Source organism: Medicago truncatula, chromosome 2, assembly GCF_003473485.1.
Source record: "Medicago truncatula cultivar Jemalong A17 chromosome 2, MtrunA17r5.0-ANR, whole genome shotgun sequence".
NCBI lineage: Eukaryota > Viridiplantae > Streptophyta > Magnoliopsida > Fabales > Fabaceae > Medicago > Medicago truncatula.
Window position 1 is genome coordinate 15956899 of NC_053043.1, and position 17329 is coordinate 15974227.

A 17329-nucleotide genomic window follows, 5' to 3' on the forward strand; every position below is an offset into this window, starting at 1 on the left:
AAGTTATAAGTACTTTCAAATACTAAGTTTAATTATTTAAAATTCAAAAAAACGACATTTTAGTCTCTTAAAAAAAAATAAATCAAAACGACAATGTTTTAAGATATTAAAGTAGTAACATGCGTAAGTAAATAACGCATGTAAGAAGGAATTAGAGATTCAAGTGTGGTTAAGAAAACTTGTAAAGATAGAGGTTTGTAAGATTTAAAAAGTACAACTCTTATATGGAAGTTATAGCTTCTAAATGAGAGCTGCATCTTTCTCTATCTTGTTCATGTAATTGAAAAACAAACAAAACATTAAAAATTTAAAACTGGGAATGCGAACACTTCCTTTATTGAGAGTTGCCTCCCTTAAGTGCTTCTTTATTGTCATTAGTTTGACAAATTCACATCCAAGTTAGGGTGGATAATATGACAAAAAAATATATCATCCTTCCTCTTCTTTCTTTTAAGTAGAATTCCCATATACTTTAGATACGGTATCAAGTGTTCCCATGCCCCCTATAACAAAGCCATTGGATTGGAACATGATTTCTCCATATCTTGAAGTTTAAACAATTCAGCTAGGGGAGGATATTTTTCTTCAAACACCAAGGGTTGAGTCTTAACAACTACATGAATTGTTTTATCCTTCTTCTCTGGGGTTTCAACAACTCCATCTACTTCTAGAACTACATCTAAGACTGAGATATCTTTTTCTTCCACTCCTTCATCAAGACATTGTTTAGTATCTTAACTCTTAATTATGTTGTTCAACCATTGTTTAGGTGATCTATGATTGCATTGAGATAAGACTATACCTTTTTACTTGACACCTGATATGCCTCAATACTTCTGCTGATAGACAAGCTAGACTCTTGTGATTTCTTCATGAAATTGTTAAGCATATGAGTCAAGCTTTCTACCTACCATATACTCTTTTCCTTTTGTTCAACTAGTTTCTCGAGATGGTTCTTTTGGTTTAGATTTTCAGAGATAAACCCATTGATGGAATCTAGTTTAGATGCATGCTTATCCATTTAATCATTGAATTTAGCAAAAAGGAGTCAAGTGTATGGTTTCTCTCATAAAAAATTTCATTTTGAACATTGGGATATGACTCGCAAGTGGAATTTCTCATGATATAACCAACATTTTGTATTTTGATGGACATGAAATTTGTTTCATTGTGACCTATTGTATTCTCAACCCCATAGAAATCGTAATAAAATTTGTGGCTGAAAAGGTCTTGCTTTCAAATAGTTAAAATAGCAATCCATAACTAGGAGTGATTTTTTTTTCCAACTAACAACTAAGTTATAATGAAAACAGCAAACAAAACACAATATAAACAGAACACAAAACTGGAGAAAAAAAAATTGACCAAAAAGGAATGTTAACTAAAATAAACAAAGAAATATGAAAATAACTTAGAATAAACCACTTAACAATCTCCGGAAAAGACGCAAAAATTTGATGCTCGAAAAATAGCTACCTTTCTCTAAGGCATATAAAGTGCAAGTATACATTGTTGCGACAAGTAACAAAGAGTATGTAGAGTATCGATCCCACGACGATTGTCGAGGATAAGTTCTAAGTACTTTTAAATACTAGGTTTAATTATTTGAGATAAAAAAAGACAAATAACAAAGACAATGTAGTAAGATACTAAAGTAGCAAAAATCATAAGTATAATAAAGCATGTAAAAGGGAATTAGAGATTCGAGTAAAAACATGTGGTTAAGGAAACTTGGTAAAGATAGATGTTTGCAAGATTTTAAAATCCACAACTCTGAGATGGAAACTATAGTTTCGTACAACTTCCCGATGTAAAATGTAGAGAGTTGTAGCTTCACATAGTTTTTTGAGAACCTGGTGGCCACTGGGAGTGTTTCACACTCAACCTTCATGTTTGGCACGTTAAGACGTCCGTTCACGATGCAATCACATAATCTTAACATGCAACATTGCTAGGTTAGGTGATCCCTGTCGATCGCGGTCAAAATAATTTACTGAAAGTAGTACAAGGCAGTTAAACCTTGGTCGTTTCTCAATGATCTATGATAAATCAATACCAAATTAGAACAACAGACATAAAGTAAATTGGGGAGTTTTGTTTGTGGAAAAAGATGATCAATTTGACAAAATTAACGATTTAGCAAAACAACCAATCCACTGCTTTGTCAAATTTTGTTTGGGTCTATCATTGATGCTAAAAATATCCGGTTCCACGATTCAATAACTTGTTTGATCACATATAAATTAATTAAGTTTCAATTAAATTTGTAAAAATTCATACTGATTATACGAACAAGCATCAATATAACCTAGAGTTTGATTAATCATAATTGGGGAACATTAGCATTAAAGAACCTAACAAAACTCACTTGAATATAAATTAAAACAAGCATCTAATTTAATTCAAGTAATCCTAAGCAGACACATGATTACAATTCAACTGAATCGATTGAAACAAGTGTTCACCATATGAAACTATGAATTATAATCGATGAAATCAAATAAAGACCGAAGCAATCGTTTAGTACATAAAGCATTCAACACATACAATTAAAGATTGGAGGGAAAAGACATTAAATCGTAGAACAAGAAATTGGCATTAAAATAAAACCTTAAGACTTAAAACAGAATCTGACGATGGAACGTCATATGATATTTTTGGCTATGCTTTTAGTACCTTTGATGAGAGATGAGAGTTAGAGGAGTTGTCAATGGTTTGAGGAACGCATTGTATTGTTTTCACTTAAGTCGTTGTAACTTTTATCCTAAATCATGCAACTCCATATGTGTTTTGCAGTGAGAAATCATGTAAATCGACAAATCAAGACATCACGTGAAGGATCATTGATATGAAATTGAAGACCAACGGTTCCTATAAGTTTTTTTTTTTTTTTTAAGAAAATACAAAGTAAAGAAAATTCATTTCAAATTTCTAGGAGTTTCGCGATGGAAGAACAATTGAAAACATGATGAAAACGCAAGAAATCGTATAGGAGAGGCTGCCACATGCGCCCCTGTGCCTCGGTTTATGCACCCCAACGGTTAGAATTGGCAGTTTGCTTGTGTTCCCAAGCTGGATTGGTGCAAAAAGCCCAATTTTCTTCTCTTAAACCATAACTAATTATTGGATATAAATAGAGACGCTTGCAGACATTATTTTTGAAAGCTAGAAGTTCAAAGTAAGGTCAAAACATCAAGAGTTTCAAGTCAAAATTTTAGGTATTTTTTTTTTTTGGCTAAATTGTATTTTTGGTCTCTTAGTTTTTTTTTTTTTTTTTAAGGATTTTGGTCTCTTAGCTATTTAGGTAGTATCACTTTGGTCCCTTAATTAAAATTCAATTTATTTTGGTCCCTTAACTTCTATCCGTTACACATCTTGGTCATTTCCGTTAGTTTTAATTCAAAAATGTTAAATTTTCTTCATCTTCTTCCCCTCTTTCCAACTTTGGGTTAAAAATCGAGTAAATAGACAATTACCCCCTGAAATTGTAAGTTTCGTCAATTACCCCCCTGAAATTAACAAAACTTCAACTACCCCCTGAAATTGCACAACGTTGATCAATTTACCCCCTCCGTCAAATTTTTCTGTTAGTTAACTTGAAAATTTATATATTTTTTTTCTTATCCTTAAAAGTGACTGCATTATCACTGAATTGTGGAGCATAATAGCTAAGTTTTGACGATATATAACCATATATTGACAGTATTGTAGAACAAATTGGCAGTATTTGGTAAACCCTACAATAATGTTCAAAATTCAAGAATATTTACAAAACAAACATAAAAGTATTTCTTTGTTCCAACATCAGATGTTGTTTTTTCTTTTTCAAGTTGTCCTTAACCCCATTAGAGATCAAAAGGATGATGGCTATCATGTTTTTTTATTCTCTTAAAAAAACATAATGAAATATACATAATATAATATTATTACCATTCCTTTGAATCCTAACGGGGGAAGAAGACCATGATTCCTTCAAGATTCTTTATAAAGTGATAGAAGTAACAAGTTTATGTATTTTTTCTTGAAAGTGAGAGAAGTGTGTTGATGGTGTGCACCGCTCACAATATAAAGGAAGTGAAATTTTTTGGTGTGGTTAAAATTAGCAATAGCAAAGCCATATACTTTGACATCTTGGTAATTCTTGGTTATGCCAATCATGTATTATTTATGTGCTTCATTATGTATGACATGTATTAGTTTTCCATCTCACAAGTGTGGTTGTACTTTACTATGTTGACTTTCATATCGTTAGACTCTAATACATGATTAATGTTTGATTGTTTAAAGGAACATATATGGTTGTATACCATCAAAACTTAGCTAATATGCTCCACAATTCAGTGATAATGCAGTCACTTTTAAGGATAAAAAAAAAATATAAATTTTCAAGTTTAGGGGGCATTTTGCACATAAGTACAAAACTTCAGGGGGATATTTGCAAAACGTCATGTTAACTAACATAAAAATTTGACGGAGGGGGTAAATTGATCAACGTTGTGCAATTTTAGGGGGGTAATTGAAGTTTTGTTAATTTCAGGGGGATAATTGACGAAACTTACAATTTCAGGGGGTAATTGACTATTTACTCGTTAAAAATCATATAAATAGTTGAGAATTGTTGTTCCCACATATAGTATGGCTGTGCCACACGAGTAAAATACGAAAATTCCCTTCGGCAGTTAACTACCGAAGTTTGTAGTGAACCGGCGGCAGCTTACTACCGAGGATTTCCTCGGCAGTTAACTGCCGAGGAAAACTGAACATAACCAGAACGCAGAAACTCAGTTTTCCAGTATTGCTTGATTGTTCAAAATTGTTCCAAACCATCCAACTTCTCCAAATTCGATTTTTCAGCAAAATCAAGTGCATCATCTCCATTTAATCACAAGTAAGTATCTTGACTCATTGTTTATCATAATGTTAGTTTGGGTAGGTTTTTTTTAAAAAAAAAAATGGTAGTTTTCATGTGGTTAGGGTTGATGTAGGAATTGAATTTTTTATGAGTGCATGTAGTTTATAATTGAATGTAGTTGGTTTAATTGATGATTGAATGATGTTAGGGTATAATGTGGTTTTGAATGGTGGCAAAATAACACATTTTGAGTATGTTTGATACTTTGCACACAAAGTCTTTGATAAAATGTGTCAATGACAATTTTATTGATTATTTAGTTAGTTTAGGTATTGGATACGATCTTGATTGTAATTCGAAAACGTGTATGTTGAATTAAGTTGAATGCATATTGAAAAAGTGTATATTGAATTAGGTTGAATGTGTATATTGAATTATGTTTAGTTTAGGTTGAATGTGTATGATAATGCATTTGATTTTTTGCGTTGGAATGTTAATGATAATGTGTATGATAATGTTTAGGTTCAATCAATGTCATTATTTTGGTAAAGTGGTTTAATGTGAAAGCGGTTATGTTTAGGTTGAATGTGAAAGTGTAGGTTTTGTTTAGGTTTACTGTTTGTTGATAAAGTGGTTGAATGATATTAATTTTTATTTTTTATTTTTTGTAGATATGGCCGATCAGGACCCCATTGATCCATCGAAGATGATTGGTGGTAGGCGTGCCATGACTCAGAGCCACCGCAGGGAGAGACAGAGTGGCCACATCCCAAAGAGGGGTAGAGGTCGGAGGGGAGATGGCTCAGGAAGCTCTCAGGCTACACAGCCTGAGGAGTCACAGGTTGTTGACCCGTCACAGCCTGTTGACCAGACTGGGGTGGAGTACCTGAACTATCAGGATCAGGTACATCATGATGTGACGGATGGTGGATATGACCAGGATCATATACCACATCAGCAGGATGCAGGAGACGAGGATGACATTGCAGCAGCTGCTGCACCGGAGGTGTTACCTACGGACCCTCCCTTTCCTGGTGGACCAGCTGACTTGTCCTTGCTCCACTCTTATGCCGGTCATGTGGCGTTGCCACTCTGGTATAATTCAAATAATGTAAGTGTATTTTTTTTAATTGTTTTTTCTTTATGTTAAAATATTTTCTTTAATTTAAATGTGTGTTTGTTTAATTATTATATCCACTTTTATATGTGTTTTTTTAATTGGTTTTTCTTTATGTTAAAATATTTTCTTTAATTTAAATGTGAGTTTGTTTAATTATTAAATCCACTTTTATATGTGTTTTTTTTAATTGGTTTTTCTTTATGTTAAAATATTTTCTTTAAATGTGTGTTTGTTTTTATTATTATATCCACCTCTATATGTGTTTTTTTTAATTCTTTTTCTTTATGTTTAATTATTTTCTTTAAATGTGTGTTTGTTTTAATTATTATATACACTGTTATATGTTTATTTTTTTAATTCTATTTTTTATGTTTAATTGTTTTGTTTATATGTGTTTTTAATTATTATATACACTGTTATACATTGTTATGTGTTTTTATGTTTAATTATTATATCCATATTTATTTTTCTATTATTTCAGGTTCGTAAGACCCGCGTGCTTAAACCGATTATTCATGGGGCGAAGATTCTCACTCTCGGACGCCCTAACGAGAATGAGAATTTGTTTTGGGATGCGCTTCAGCAGAGCGGGCTACATGATTTGGTCTACTTGGGGTACTCCACCGTGCCTCATGCCCTGCTGCTTACTTTATGCGAGAGGTGGTATCCGGAGACCAGCACCTTCCACATGCCGATGGGGGAGATGACTGTGACATTGGATGATGTCGCATGTCTCACGCATCTTCCTATTGAGGGGCGGATGTTGGACCATGGGAAGAAGATGCCCAAGCATGAGGGAGCGGCACTGCTGATGACGTATCTGGGTGTGGCCCAGCATGAGGCTGAGAAGATCTGCAACCAGGAGTACGGTGGGTACATTAGCTACCCCAGGCTGAGGGACTTCTATACCTCGTACCTTGGTAGGGCCAACGTATTGGCGGGTACGGAGGATCCTGAGGAGGTTGAGGAGCTGGAGAGGGTCAGGACATACTGCGTCCGGTGTTACCTTCTGTACTTGGTCAGATGCTTGTTGTTTGGCGATAGAAGCAACAAGCGCATCGAGCTGATATATTTGACGACCATGGCGGACGGCTACGCAGGGATGCGTAATTATTCCTGGGGAGCTATGACCCTCGCCTACCTATACGGCGAGTTGGCGGATGCATGTAGGCCTGGACACAGAGTGCTTGGGGGGAGCGTGACACTACTCACTGTAAGAAAACTGAAATTTTATATTTATGTTAACTTTATTTTTTTGTGAACTTTTAATTTTTTGTTATATTTTTCCGTGCGTAATAATTTATAAATGTTATTTGTTTGGTTTGTGCAGGCATGATTTTTGGCGCATTTTCCAGGGTTTTTCAGTGTTGATCTCAACACTGACTACCTGGAAAACTATCCGGTTGCAGCGAGGTGGAAGCTCCATAAGGGTCATGGGGAGGGGATCACGTATCGGTCACTGCTCGATCGTATGCAGTTAGATGATGTATGCTGGAGGCCGTACGAGGAGCACAGAGAGATCCAGGACTTCGAGGAGGTTTTCTGGTATTCTGGATGGATTATGTGCGGCGTCCGTAGGGTGTACCGTCACTTGTCCGAGAGGGTTTTGAGGCAGTACGGATACGTGCAGACCATCCCCAGACATCCGACTGATGTTAGGGACCTCCCCCCGCCTTCCATTGTGCAGATGTTCGTCGACTTCCGCACTCACACGCTTAAGGCGGACGCTCGGGGTGAGCAGGCAGGAGAGGATACATGGCGGGTGGCGGATGGCTATGTCCTGTGGTACACTAGGGTGTCTCACCCTCAGATCTTGCCACCTATTCCAGGAGATCTTCTGAGGCCTGCAAATGAAGAGCAGATCATTGCAGAGCAGTGGCAGCGGTATGAGGCGAGAAACTCGCCTGACACCTATGACATGGTTAGTGGCGCTGTTGCCTACGCTGATGCGCAGTTAGGCCAGGAGGAGGTCATGAGCATGACCCCTCAGCAGTCGTTTGAGGCCATAACCCATATGAGGGAGCAGATCGCGCCGATTTTGACCAGGAGGAGAGCCCAGAGGCCGAGGAGGAGGCACCATCATCAGGATCAGGACCAGTAGTACTATTTTCCTTTTTTAGGACTTATTTTTTAGTTTTAGTCTTTTGATGACATTGAGTTATGTATATTTGTATATTTCTACTTTGATGACATTATTTTTAATTTCATGGATTTTTTTTACTTTGTTTAATGTGCAAATATAGGTTGCTTCGGAAGATTAACATTTGTTCGGGTTCTTCACTGGATCATCATCTCCATGATCATTAATTCATTAAAAACATAAAACATAAAAATAAGTTGATAGTAGGAAAAATAGGGATGAGAAACAATTATTTTGTTTCAAATAGTAGAACTTAAGAGAAAAATATAAATTAAATAGATCTAATTTATAGTAAACATGAAAGCTGATGACATTGGCTGAAAATGGTATCTAAAAATGATAGGTGCTGCACAAATGACAACTCTTTCCATAGTTTCAGATCAAGAGATAAGAGAGGAAAAGAGAGTGTAAGGTGAAGACCTTAACTTGGCTCTTGAGAGAGAGAGGAGTGTAAATACTTTGACTCAATGAAAATTAAAGTTTGTTCTTGTAACTTCATGTATTGATAATAAGCAATTTTCAATGAGACGTGATCGTTACTTTTTTCTAAGAGTGTAGTAGTAGATTTGAGAGAACTTGAGAATTTTGTGAAGTGTTGGATGTTCAGTTTTCCTCGGCAGTTAACTACCGAGGTTTTACTCGGCACCTAACTGCCGCCGGATTCTTAAAAACTTCGGCAGTTAACTGCCGCCGGTTTCCTAAAAACTTCGGTAGCAAACTGCCGAGGAGCATTTTGATATTTTACTCGTGTGGCACAGCCAAACAACATGTGGGAACAACAATTCTCTAAATAGTTAAAGACACAGTAAAATAAAATACTGTACATAATAATCGATTACTCCAATTACTCCTTTACAAAACGCATACAAACGCCGCCGGTTTTCTAAAACCCTAATCTCTCACTCTCTCTCATCCAAATCTTCCCTGCAACTCTCTCTTCCAATGGAACAACCTCCTTCCGATCCTCCGGTCACCGCCCCCGCAGCGAGCGAAACCATAAGCAAAAAGTAACTCCCCCAATCTCTTTCTCATCGATAAATCGATTTCACCATCACCACCACCACCGTTGAATTTGTCGTTTTTTTATTTGTTTTAAACTTTTATTGTTGATATGTTTACAGTGCACTGAAGCGTGAACAAAAGAAAAGGGAGAGAGAAGAAGAAAAGAGGAAAAAGGACGAGGAAAAAGCCAGAAGGGTAATTCTCTTATCCATTTATCGAAACCTTCGATTTGTGCTTAAATTTATTCATTGTATTGTTAAATGTAACTTCTGTGTGATTTTATTAGTTGCATTTTGGTTTCAATTTCTTAATTTTTTTATTTTGTACGTAAACCTTTGATTTGCGGGGAAATTTATGTATTTAATTTTTTTAAAATTTGGTTTATATATGTTTTAGTAGAACTCTCTGATTTTGTTATTTGAATATTGATTTCTGTCTGACAATTTTTATTTTATTTTACATATGTATTCAAATAACAAAATCAAATTTGGTCAGTTCTCTGAATATTGATTTCTGTCTGACTATAAGAGAAACTACTAAGAAAAAATGTAGAGATTAACGAGTTGGATAGAGATATGATATCTGATTGGACGTTATGTTGTTGTTTGGTCCATGTAGCCGACCCCACTTAGTGGGATAAGTTTTTTTTTTTTGACAATAGGCTTGATTGTTGGTTTTTGTGATGTAAATATTGATACACTAGCCTTTGATTGATGGTTAAATTTATATATTTGGTTTCTGCATGTTCTGGAAGAATTTTGTGATTTTATTCTTTCCGTATTGATTTCAATTCCTAAAAATTTAAGTTTGATATATAATATCAATACTTTCCTAGGCTGCTGAAATGAGAAGTGCCCAAGAGAACAGACCTGCAGCTGCTGATGAGGAAGATATGGATCCAACGGTATGACTCCCCTTTTTTCACCGCAATGTTTCCAACATGTTATTTCTTCTATAGAATGTTTGATGAACTGTTTTTTGTTACTTGGGTTGTTTAACTGCAGCAATACTTGGAGAACAGGCTCAAGTATCTTTCTACTGAAAAGGAAGAAGGGAGAAACCCATATCCACACAAATTCTCTGCCACTATGACTATTAAACAATATATCAAGGAATATGAAGGTTTAAGTGATGGGCAACATCTTGACGATGTTTCTGTGTCTTTGACTGGTAATCATGAGTTTATTTGTTGATGTTTTTGTTTTTGAATTTAGTGGATGCTTGTGTTGATATATTTGTTGTTTCTAATATGTTTTCTGTATTTCAGGCAAAATCATGCACAAACGTTCCTCTGGTGCAAAGCTCGTCTTTTATGACCTTCATGATGATGGTTTCAAGGTTCAGGTTATGGCCGATGCAAGGTACCCATTGTTGTTTCCTTCAATTTTACACATGTAGAGATGATGCCAGTACAAAATATTGTATTGTATTAAGTTAGCATATGGCAGTTATTAGACCTTCTTTGCTATGTGTTTGCTTTGTGAAAGAGCCCAAAATTTAAGCTTAAAAAAGTGATTTTATTATGTGGCTTTTTTTCTTAATTTTTTTCTTCACAATTACATGTAAGCTTATGAAAAGGTCTCACAGTTACATGTAAGCTTATGAAAAGGTCTCACAGTTTTTCCCCAATTTTTTTATTTTATTTTACATATTATGGATTTCTTGAAACAAATCCCTTAAAAATATATTTGCATTAATCATGAAACAAATCCCTTATAAAATATATTTTCATTAAGAATATGCAGAAACAAACAGGCTCTTAATTTTAAGTTGCGTCTTATTAATTGTGAAATAACAGCGTTCTTTCTAGATGCTTGATGTTCTTGAAGTTGACTGCTGTTACCTTGGTGTTTGGCTAACTTAGAAGTATTGGTTTGGGTTTTCAAATTTTCAAGATGTTTTTGTCATTTTTCTTCTTTCTTGAATCTATTTTATTATTTTTTTCTTATTTTAGATTTTAGATCCTACATTTTTTTTTTTATAAATTTTTTGATGTATAATTCAATAGGACAGAAACAAGTAATATATCTCTTATGCAGTAAATCGGACTTAAATGAGGCTGGGTTTGACAAAGTCCATTCTAATGTGAAGCGTGGTGATATTGTTGGCATCACAGGGTTTCCAGGTTTGTGGTGCTATATACTTTCAGAATTCTTATTATTTTGTTTAACTTTGTCTTTCTTCCATATAAAGTCTGTAATTCTTTGACATAACAATAAATAAGGACAATAAGTTTTTTATTTTATTTTTTTAAATTTTAGAAATTTATTAACTCTTTGCAAATAGGTCTAAATTAAGTGAAGTCCTATTAGGATAATTTGCATAGTATTAAACTATTCTATCTTCAGACTGGGAACATGCCTCTTTACCATTCACGAGACAATTGCAAACTACTTTAAGCAGACAGATCACTTCAAAGTGTTACTTAGTTGCAAAATTTGGAGGGCATATTAGTTGCAGTTACATTTATTTAAATCCTACTAATTGGGCCAATATTTTTCTATTTGATGTATACTTGGATGTATTCTATTCTATAATGTATTCTATTTTATAGCATTACATTCGGAATTATAATATCGTTTTAAAGGTTTTCCTTGTTTAATTGCTCAGGCAAAAGCAGGAAGGGAGAGCTTAGTATTTTCCCCAAAACTTTTGTGGTGCTGTCTCATTGTCTGCATATGATGCCTAGGCAAAAATCTGCTGCTGCTGCTGCTGCTGATAACGCATGGCTACCAGGAAAGACCAGGAATCCCGAAGCATACACTCTGAAAGACCAGGTATTATAGCATGAATTGCAGTCTGATAGATGCTTTCACTGCTTTTAAGTCTGCCGTATACTATCTTAGAGGGTTATAATGAGGTGGATACTATCTTATTAAATGTTGGATTGCAATTCACCTTCCCCCTATGGTGGATAGCATTTAGATTAGGGAATGAATTGAGATATATATATATATATATATTTTTTAAGGATATATATTTGTTTGTTATTACTCACTTTTTCTTGTGTGCATTATGTTTTTCTTTTCAAATGTATAGTTGGTACTTGATGTCCTTATGTGCATTTTTTTTACCTTGGATTCTTTATATTCACTGTGCTACCCGGCATTTGTTTAATATTTAATTTAATTTATTTATATTTTATGCTATAGTTTTGTGAATTTAGGTAGCTGCAACTTGTCAGGTACTTGGTGAAGGATTGATTAAATTGATTTATTTGAATCATTTATTTGCTTGCTTTCTAACTGCATTGCAAAAATGAAAAATTATTACATAGGCTTGCAGTTCTCATACAATCTTTTTGCAAATTAATTTCAACTCAATGAAACTAATATATTTAAACTAGATGTCAAATGACTTTAGCATGGGCCTGTATTGCTATTCTGAAGCTTGCATCTTTATTTTATGTTCATCTTTCTCTGTAGATGCTGAACAAAAAGTTTTCTTTTGCATTATCAATTGTTTTCTTTCTATAAAAATGTACAATTCATTTTAGGTACTGATAATAATTTGATTTATTCAATAAATTATCTTCTCTTATTATTTTTTGACTCAATTATCTTTTTTCTTATAGGAAACTAGATATCGGTTACGCCATTTGGATTTGATGCTTAATACAGAGGTTCGAGAAATATTCAGGACTAGGTCTAAAATCATTTCTTACGTTAGGAGTTTTCTGGACAAGCTTGATTTCTTGGAGGTTTGTTCTGTACCTTGAGTATCCTTATGTTGGATCCCTGTGATTTCTTTCCTTCCATTCATTCGCCTACTTTTCCATCCCTCTCAGGTTGAAACACCTATGATGAACATGATTGCTGGTGGTGCTGCTGCTCGGCCATTTGTAACTCATCATAATGACCTTAACATGAGATTATTCATGAGAATTGCTCCAGAACTCTATCTCAAGAAGTTGGTTGTTGGTGGTCTGAACCGTGTTTATGAAATTGGTAAACAATTTAGGAATGAGGGCATAGATTTGACTCATAATCCTGAATTTACTACCTGTGAGTTCTATATGGCTTACAAGGACTACTACGACTTAATGGAGATAACAGAGAACATGTTGAGCGGTGAGCATTTACTAGGTCTTTAATTGTCACGATATTTCTCTTTCATGTATTTTTATTTTAATGTCAAGTCATTAATTTCGTGTTGAAACCATTGAATAGGTATGGTGTATGAACTTACAAAAGGCAGCTATAAAATCAAGTATCATGCAGATGGTCTTGACAAGGATCCTATTGAAATCGACTTTACTCCACCATTCAGGTGTGTTGTGTGCATCATTTGTCACTGATGGTCATTAACATTCTATTATCATTTTGAAATATTGATTTGGATTGTTTATTGTTGTTACAGAAGGATTGACATGATTGAAGGACTAGAGGAGATGGCAGGCCTCAGTATTCCTAAAGACTTGACGAGTGCTGAAGCTAATCAATATCTAAGGGATGCCTGCTTGAAGTACGAAATCAAATGTCCCCCTCCTGAAACAACTGCACGTTTGTTGGATAAGGTAATATCATTTCCATTTTCTTCTCGCTTTTTTTTGGGTATGATGTGACTTTTTTTATTTGTTACCCTTTTATGTAAAACTTGATTATAAATTATTTTTCTCTGTTACAATGGCACAATTTTTTTGGGCTGTTTATCAATGTCATTTTCTATGTTATTCATATTCTGGAGTTTTAGGTATATGGTTAAGATAATTAACATATTAACATATAAGACCGGGATAAGATTTCAGCATTAGTTTTCTGTGTTATGTTTGGTAGAATGAAATAGTTATCGATGAGAGGACCAAACTGTAAACATTTGTCTTTGTAAATGAACAACTAGTATTGCAGTATGTAACTTTGTTTTCCAGTTAAGAGCTCTGCTGATACTAATTAGTCAATGTTATGTAACAAAAATTTCTATGACAATAAAGTTGCGGCAGGTTTAGTCAAGCTTAAACAAGTCCTTTCTACTACTCTTTTGTACTTCTTTTCCTGTTAATGAATTTTATGTGTAGCACTTGCTCTTTTGCCACTTAATATAAGTGGTAATTCAGTTAAAATGTGTGCACTTCTCGTTGCTGTACTTCTTTCCTGTACCTGGGTTCCTTCATTTTGGCCTCTGTATCTGTAAGATACATGATTGCTTTCTTCAAGTTATTGCAAAAGCTAGGGTAGAATCAGATAGTGAAACCTTGATAGTTTTTTTTTTTTATCCTTCATAAATTTCTTATTTCTCTACTAAGTTAACATGTTTATACCTTTGATATGATTGTTTTTTTTGCCCGTAACTTTAGTTTTTGATGTTTACTTTTATGTATTAATCCAGTAAGATTTATGATTTAAAAATTAGAGGAAAACCAAATAAAATTTTAATAAATTTGGTGTTGAATGGTCCATCTTTAGATATCATTCATGGCAAGAAATTTTTGCATTCTGTGATTCATGGAAGCAGCAAACCCTGTTTAGCGTGGAGAAAATGCATTTAATTGTTGTTCTTGTTATATTGTAGCTTGTGGGGCACTTTTTGGAGGAAACATGTGTCAATCCTACATTCATCATAAACCACCCAGAGATAATGAGTCCTTTGGCGAAGTGGCACAGAACAAAACCAGGCCTGACTGAACGTTTTGAATTGTTTATCAACAAACATGAGGTAATATCATGGCTTTAAGTGATTATTCTATAAAAATTATGAATTCACGCATCTGAATTCTGATTACTGTTTTGTTACTTTTCAGCTTGCTAACGCGTATACTGAATTGAATGACCCTGTGGTACAACGGCAAAGATTTGCTGATCAACTCAAGGTAATAAGATATGATACCTGCTGCGATATGCTAAGTTACCTATCCTCAAGCTATTGGCCATATTTTCTTTGAAATAATAATAGTTTTTTTTTTTTGTTTGTTTTGCATCTCAGGATCGGCAATCAGGTGACGACGAAGCAATGGCCTTGGACGAAACATTTTGCACGGCTTTGGAGTATGGTTTGCCACCAACTGCTGGTTGGGGTTTGGGTATTGATCGGTTGACTATGTTATTGACTGATTCACAAAATATCAAGGTTTGTTCTCTTTTCTCTCTGTCTATCAATCTGCATGTTCATTTTTTTTTGGAAATATCTTACAATTTTCTGTCCTTTTGGTTACAGGAGGTTCTTCTCTTCCCTGCCATGAAACCTCAAGATGTCGTGTCCCAATTAAATCATTTACAGGTTTGTTCTGCTTCAAGTCAATAAACATGTTTAATCTACATGACTGCTTGGTACGTACTTTCCGAGGAAAGTGTGGGCAGGTTAGGTTCTTGATGAATTAAAACCAACCGAAACCCATTAAAACCAGATTTATGGATTGAATTTCAAAACTTATTCAGATTACCTCCTCCAGAACTGGTTCGTTTTTATAAACTGGTTTTGAACCAATTGCAAAACTGGGGTTTTATTTAGAACCAGTTTCACAATCAGCTTTTACCCAAAAACTGGTTTCAAAACCTGATGTATTCAAAAACTGGTTGAAAAAATGTGATCAAACTTGTTTGAAGACTTTAGCTTTGAAAGTCTTGTTTTAAAAAAATCTTTCAAATTAATTTGTATCAACTTGGTAAATGGATACCCCAAAATCATAATACCCAAATAACTGGCAATGGTTTTGTGTTTTTGGGAATATCTTTCTGATCATTGAACGATAAACCTAAAATTAAGCAATGCTTGGGTTTTTTGGGAATATCTTTCTGATTATTGAACAATAAACCTAAAATTAAGATATATAGTATGTCTGCAGCATAAAATGGTGGACAATGATTTTTTTGATGTATCGTCTCATTTTCAATGACCGACATGAATGTACAAACAAAGGACAATATCATGTTCCCTACTTATTATGTATTAATTAATATTAGGTTAAAATATGGTTTTGGTCCCTGCAAATATGCCTCGTTTTGGTTTTAGTCCCTGCAAAATTTTTTTGTTGTTTTTGGTCCCTGCAAATATGTCTCATTTTGGTTTTGGTCCCTGGCTTCACTTTTGTGATAATTTGCACACGTGTCACATGATGACTTAACCATTTATTAGAGAAATAGTCCCTGCAAAATCTTTTGATTTTGAAAAAGGTCCCTGCAAAATATTGTTTTTGGAAATAGTCCCTGCAGGGACTATTTCCAAAAACAAAATATTTTGCAGGGACCAAAAACAACAAAATTTTTTTGCAGGGACTAAAACCAAAACGAGGCATATTTGCAGGGACCAAAACCATATTTTAGCCTTAATATTAACATGATGTTTGTTTGTAATAATAATATTACACGGTGTTGTTAATTCATTTGAAGCATTTTTAAAAAAGTGGCTAGAATTGTTTGAAGGGAAGGGAAGTGACATAGTCAATAGGGAACATCATTTTGATCAAACCAAGTTTTTACACTGCAATTTGTGTCAAATACAAGTTGAGTAAGTTGTTTATTTCTTTGCTCTATTGATTTTCAGGTATAAGAGAAATGCAAGATTCTTGAGACAGGGTACTCAGTTTTGATGTGTATTTGATCAGTAGGCTTTGTATCTGCTGTTCATCTATTTATTGAGGGCTTTGAATGGTGCTTATTCTACACCTTACATTTTTTTTTGTGAATTTCTGTTTCAGATCTAACTTGTTGGTGATTGGATTAACTTGTGTCATATACCGTATTATTTGTTATACTTTTGATAAGTAGACTTCCATCGACTAAATTCCATATTGTTCTATATCTACGTCAGTTACCATAAAGATAACCCGTTGAACAAAAAGTATTCTTGTAACAAAAATATAGTAAAAAGTGGAATTAGATTGAAGGGTAAATTACACTCACCTCACCTAAGCTTTTCTTGAACAGCTTTTTTAACTGAACACTAACCTCCCTTAATTTTAAGAAACTGACAAGGGCCTCCATTCTGTTTAACAGAGCAAATTTTTGTGAACTCGTTTTCTATTAACTCTCATACACTCAGTTCTTTAGGGGATGAGTTTCGTCATTTTATTGCAATTCAGTATGACATTTTGTTGTCGAACTTTAAGGAAAGGCAAAACAAAACCAATACCTCCCAAATTCCACACCTAAGAAATAGTCTAGTTCACGAAAAGCAAGAGGAAACTCCCAATTTCAAAATTCCAAAATAAGTGAAGCATCATGGGAAAATTGGATATATTAAGAATTTAAATAATGCATGAAAGTTTTTGCAAATGCACCTT

General features: G+C 34.3%; 1 protein-coding gene across 1 annotated transcript; it reads left to right on the forward strand.

The window, feature by feature from the left end:
• The first annotated feature begins 8948 nt into the window (after positions 1–8948).
• Positions 8949–16845, forward strand: LOC11443601 (lysine--tRNA ligase, cytoplasmic). Its single transcript, XM_003594900.3, has 16 exons — positions 8949–9119; positions 9234–9309; positions 9950–10018; positions 10119–10284; positions 10382–10475; positions 11154–11239; positions 11725–11891; positions 12689–12814; positions 12902–13184; positions 13284–13383; positions 13474–13630; positions 14623–14766; positions 14852–14920; positions 15034–15177; positions 15265–15327; positions 16591–16845. Exons 1-16 carry the CDS (start codon positions 9055–9057, stop codon positions 16594–16596), a joined length of 1815 nt encoding a protein of 604 aa, XP_003594948.1. The 5' UTR covers positions 8949–9054; the 3' UTR covers positions 16597–16845.
• The last annotated feature ends 484 nt before the right edge of the window (positions 16846–17329 follow it).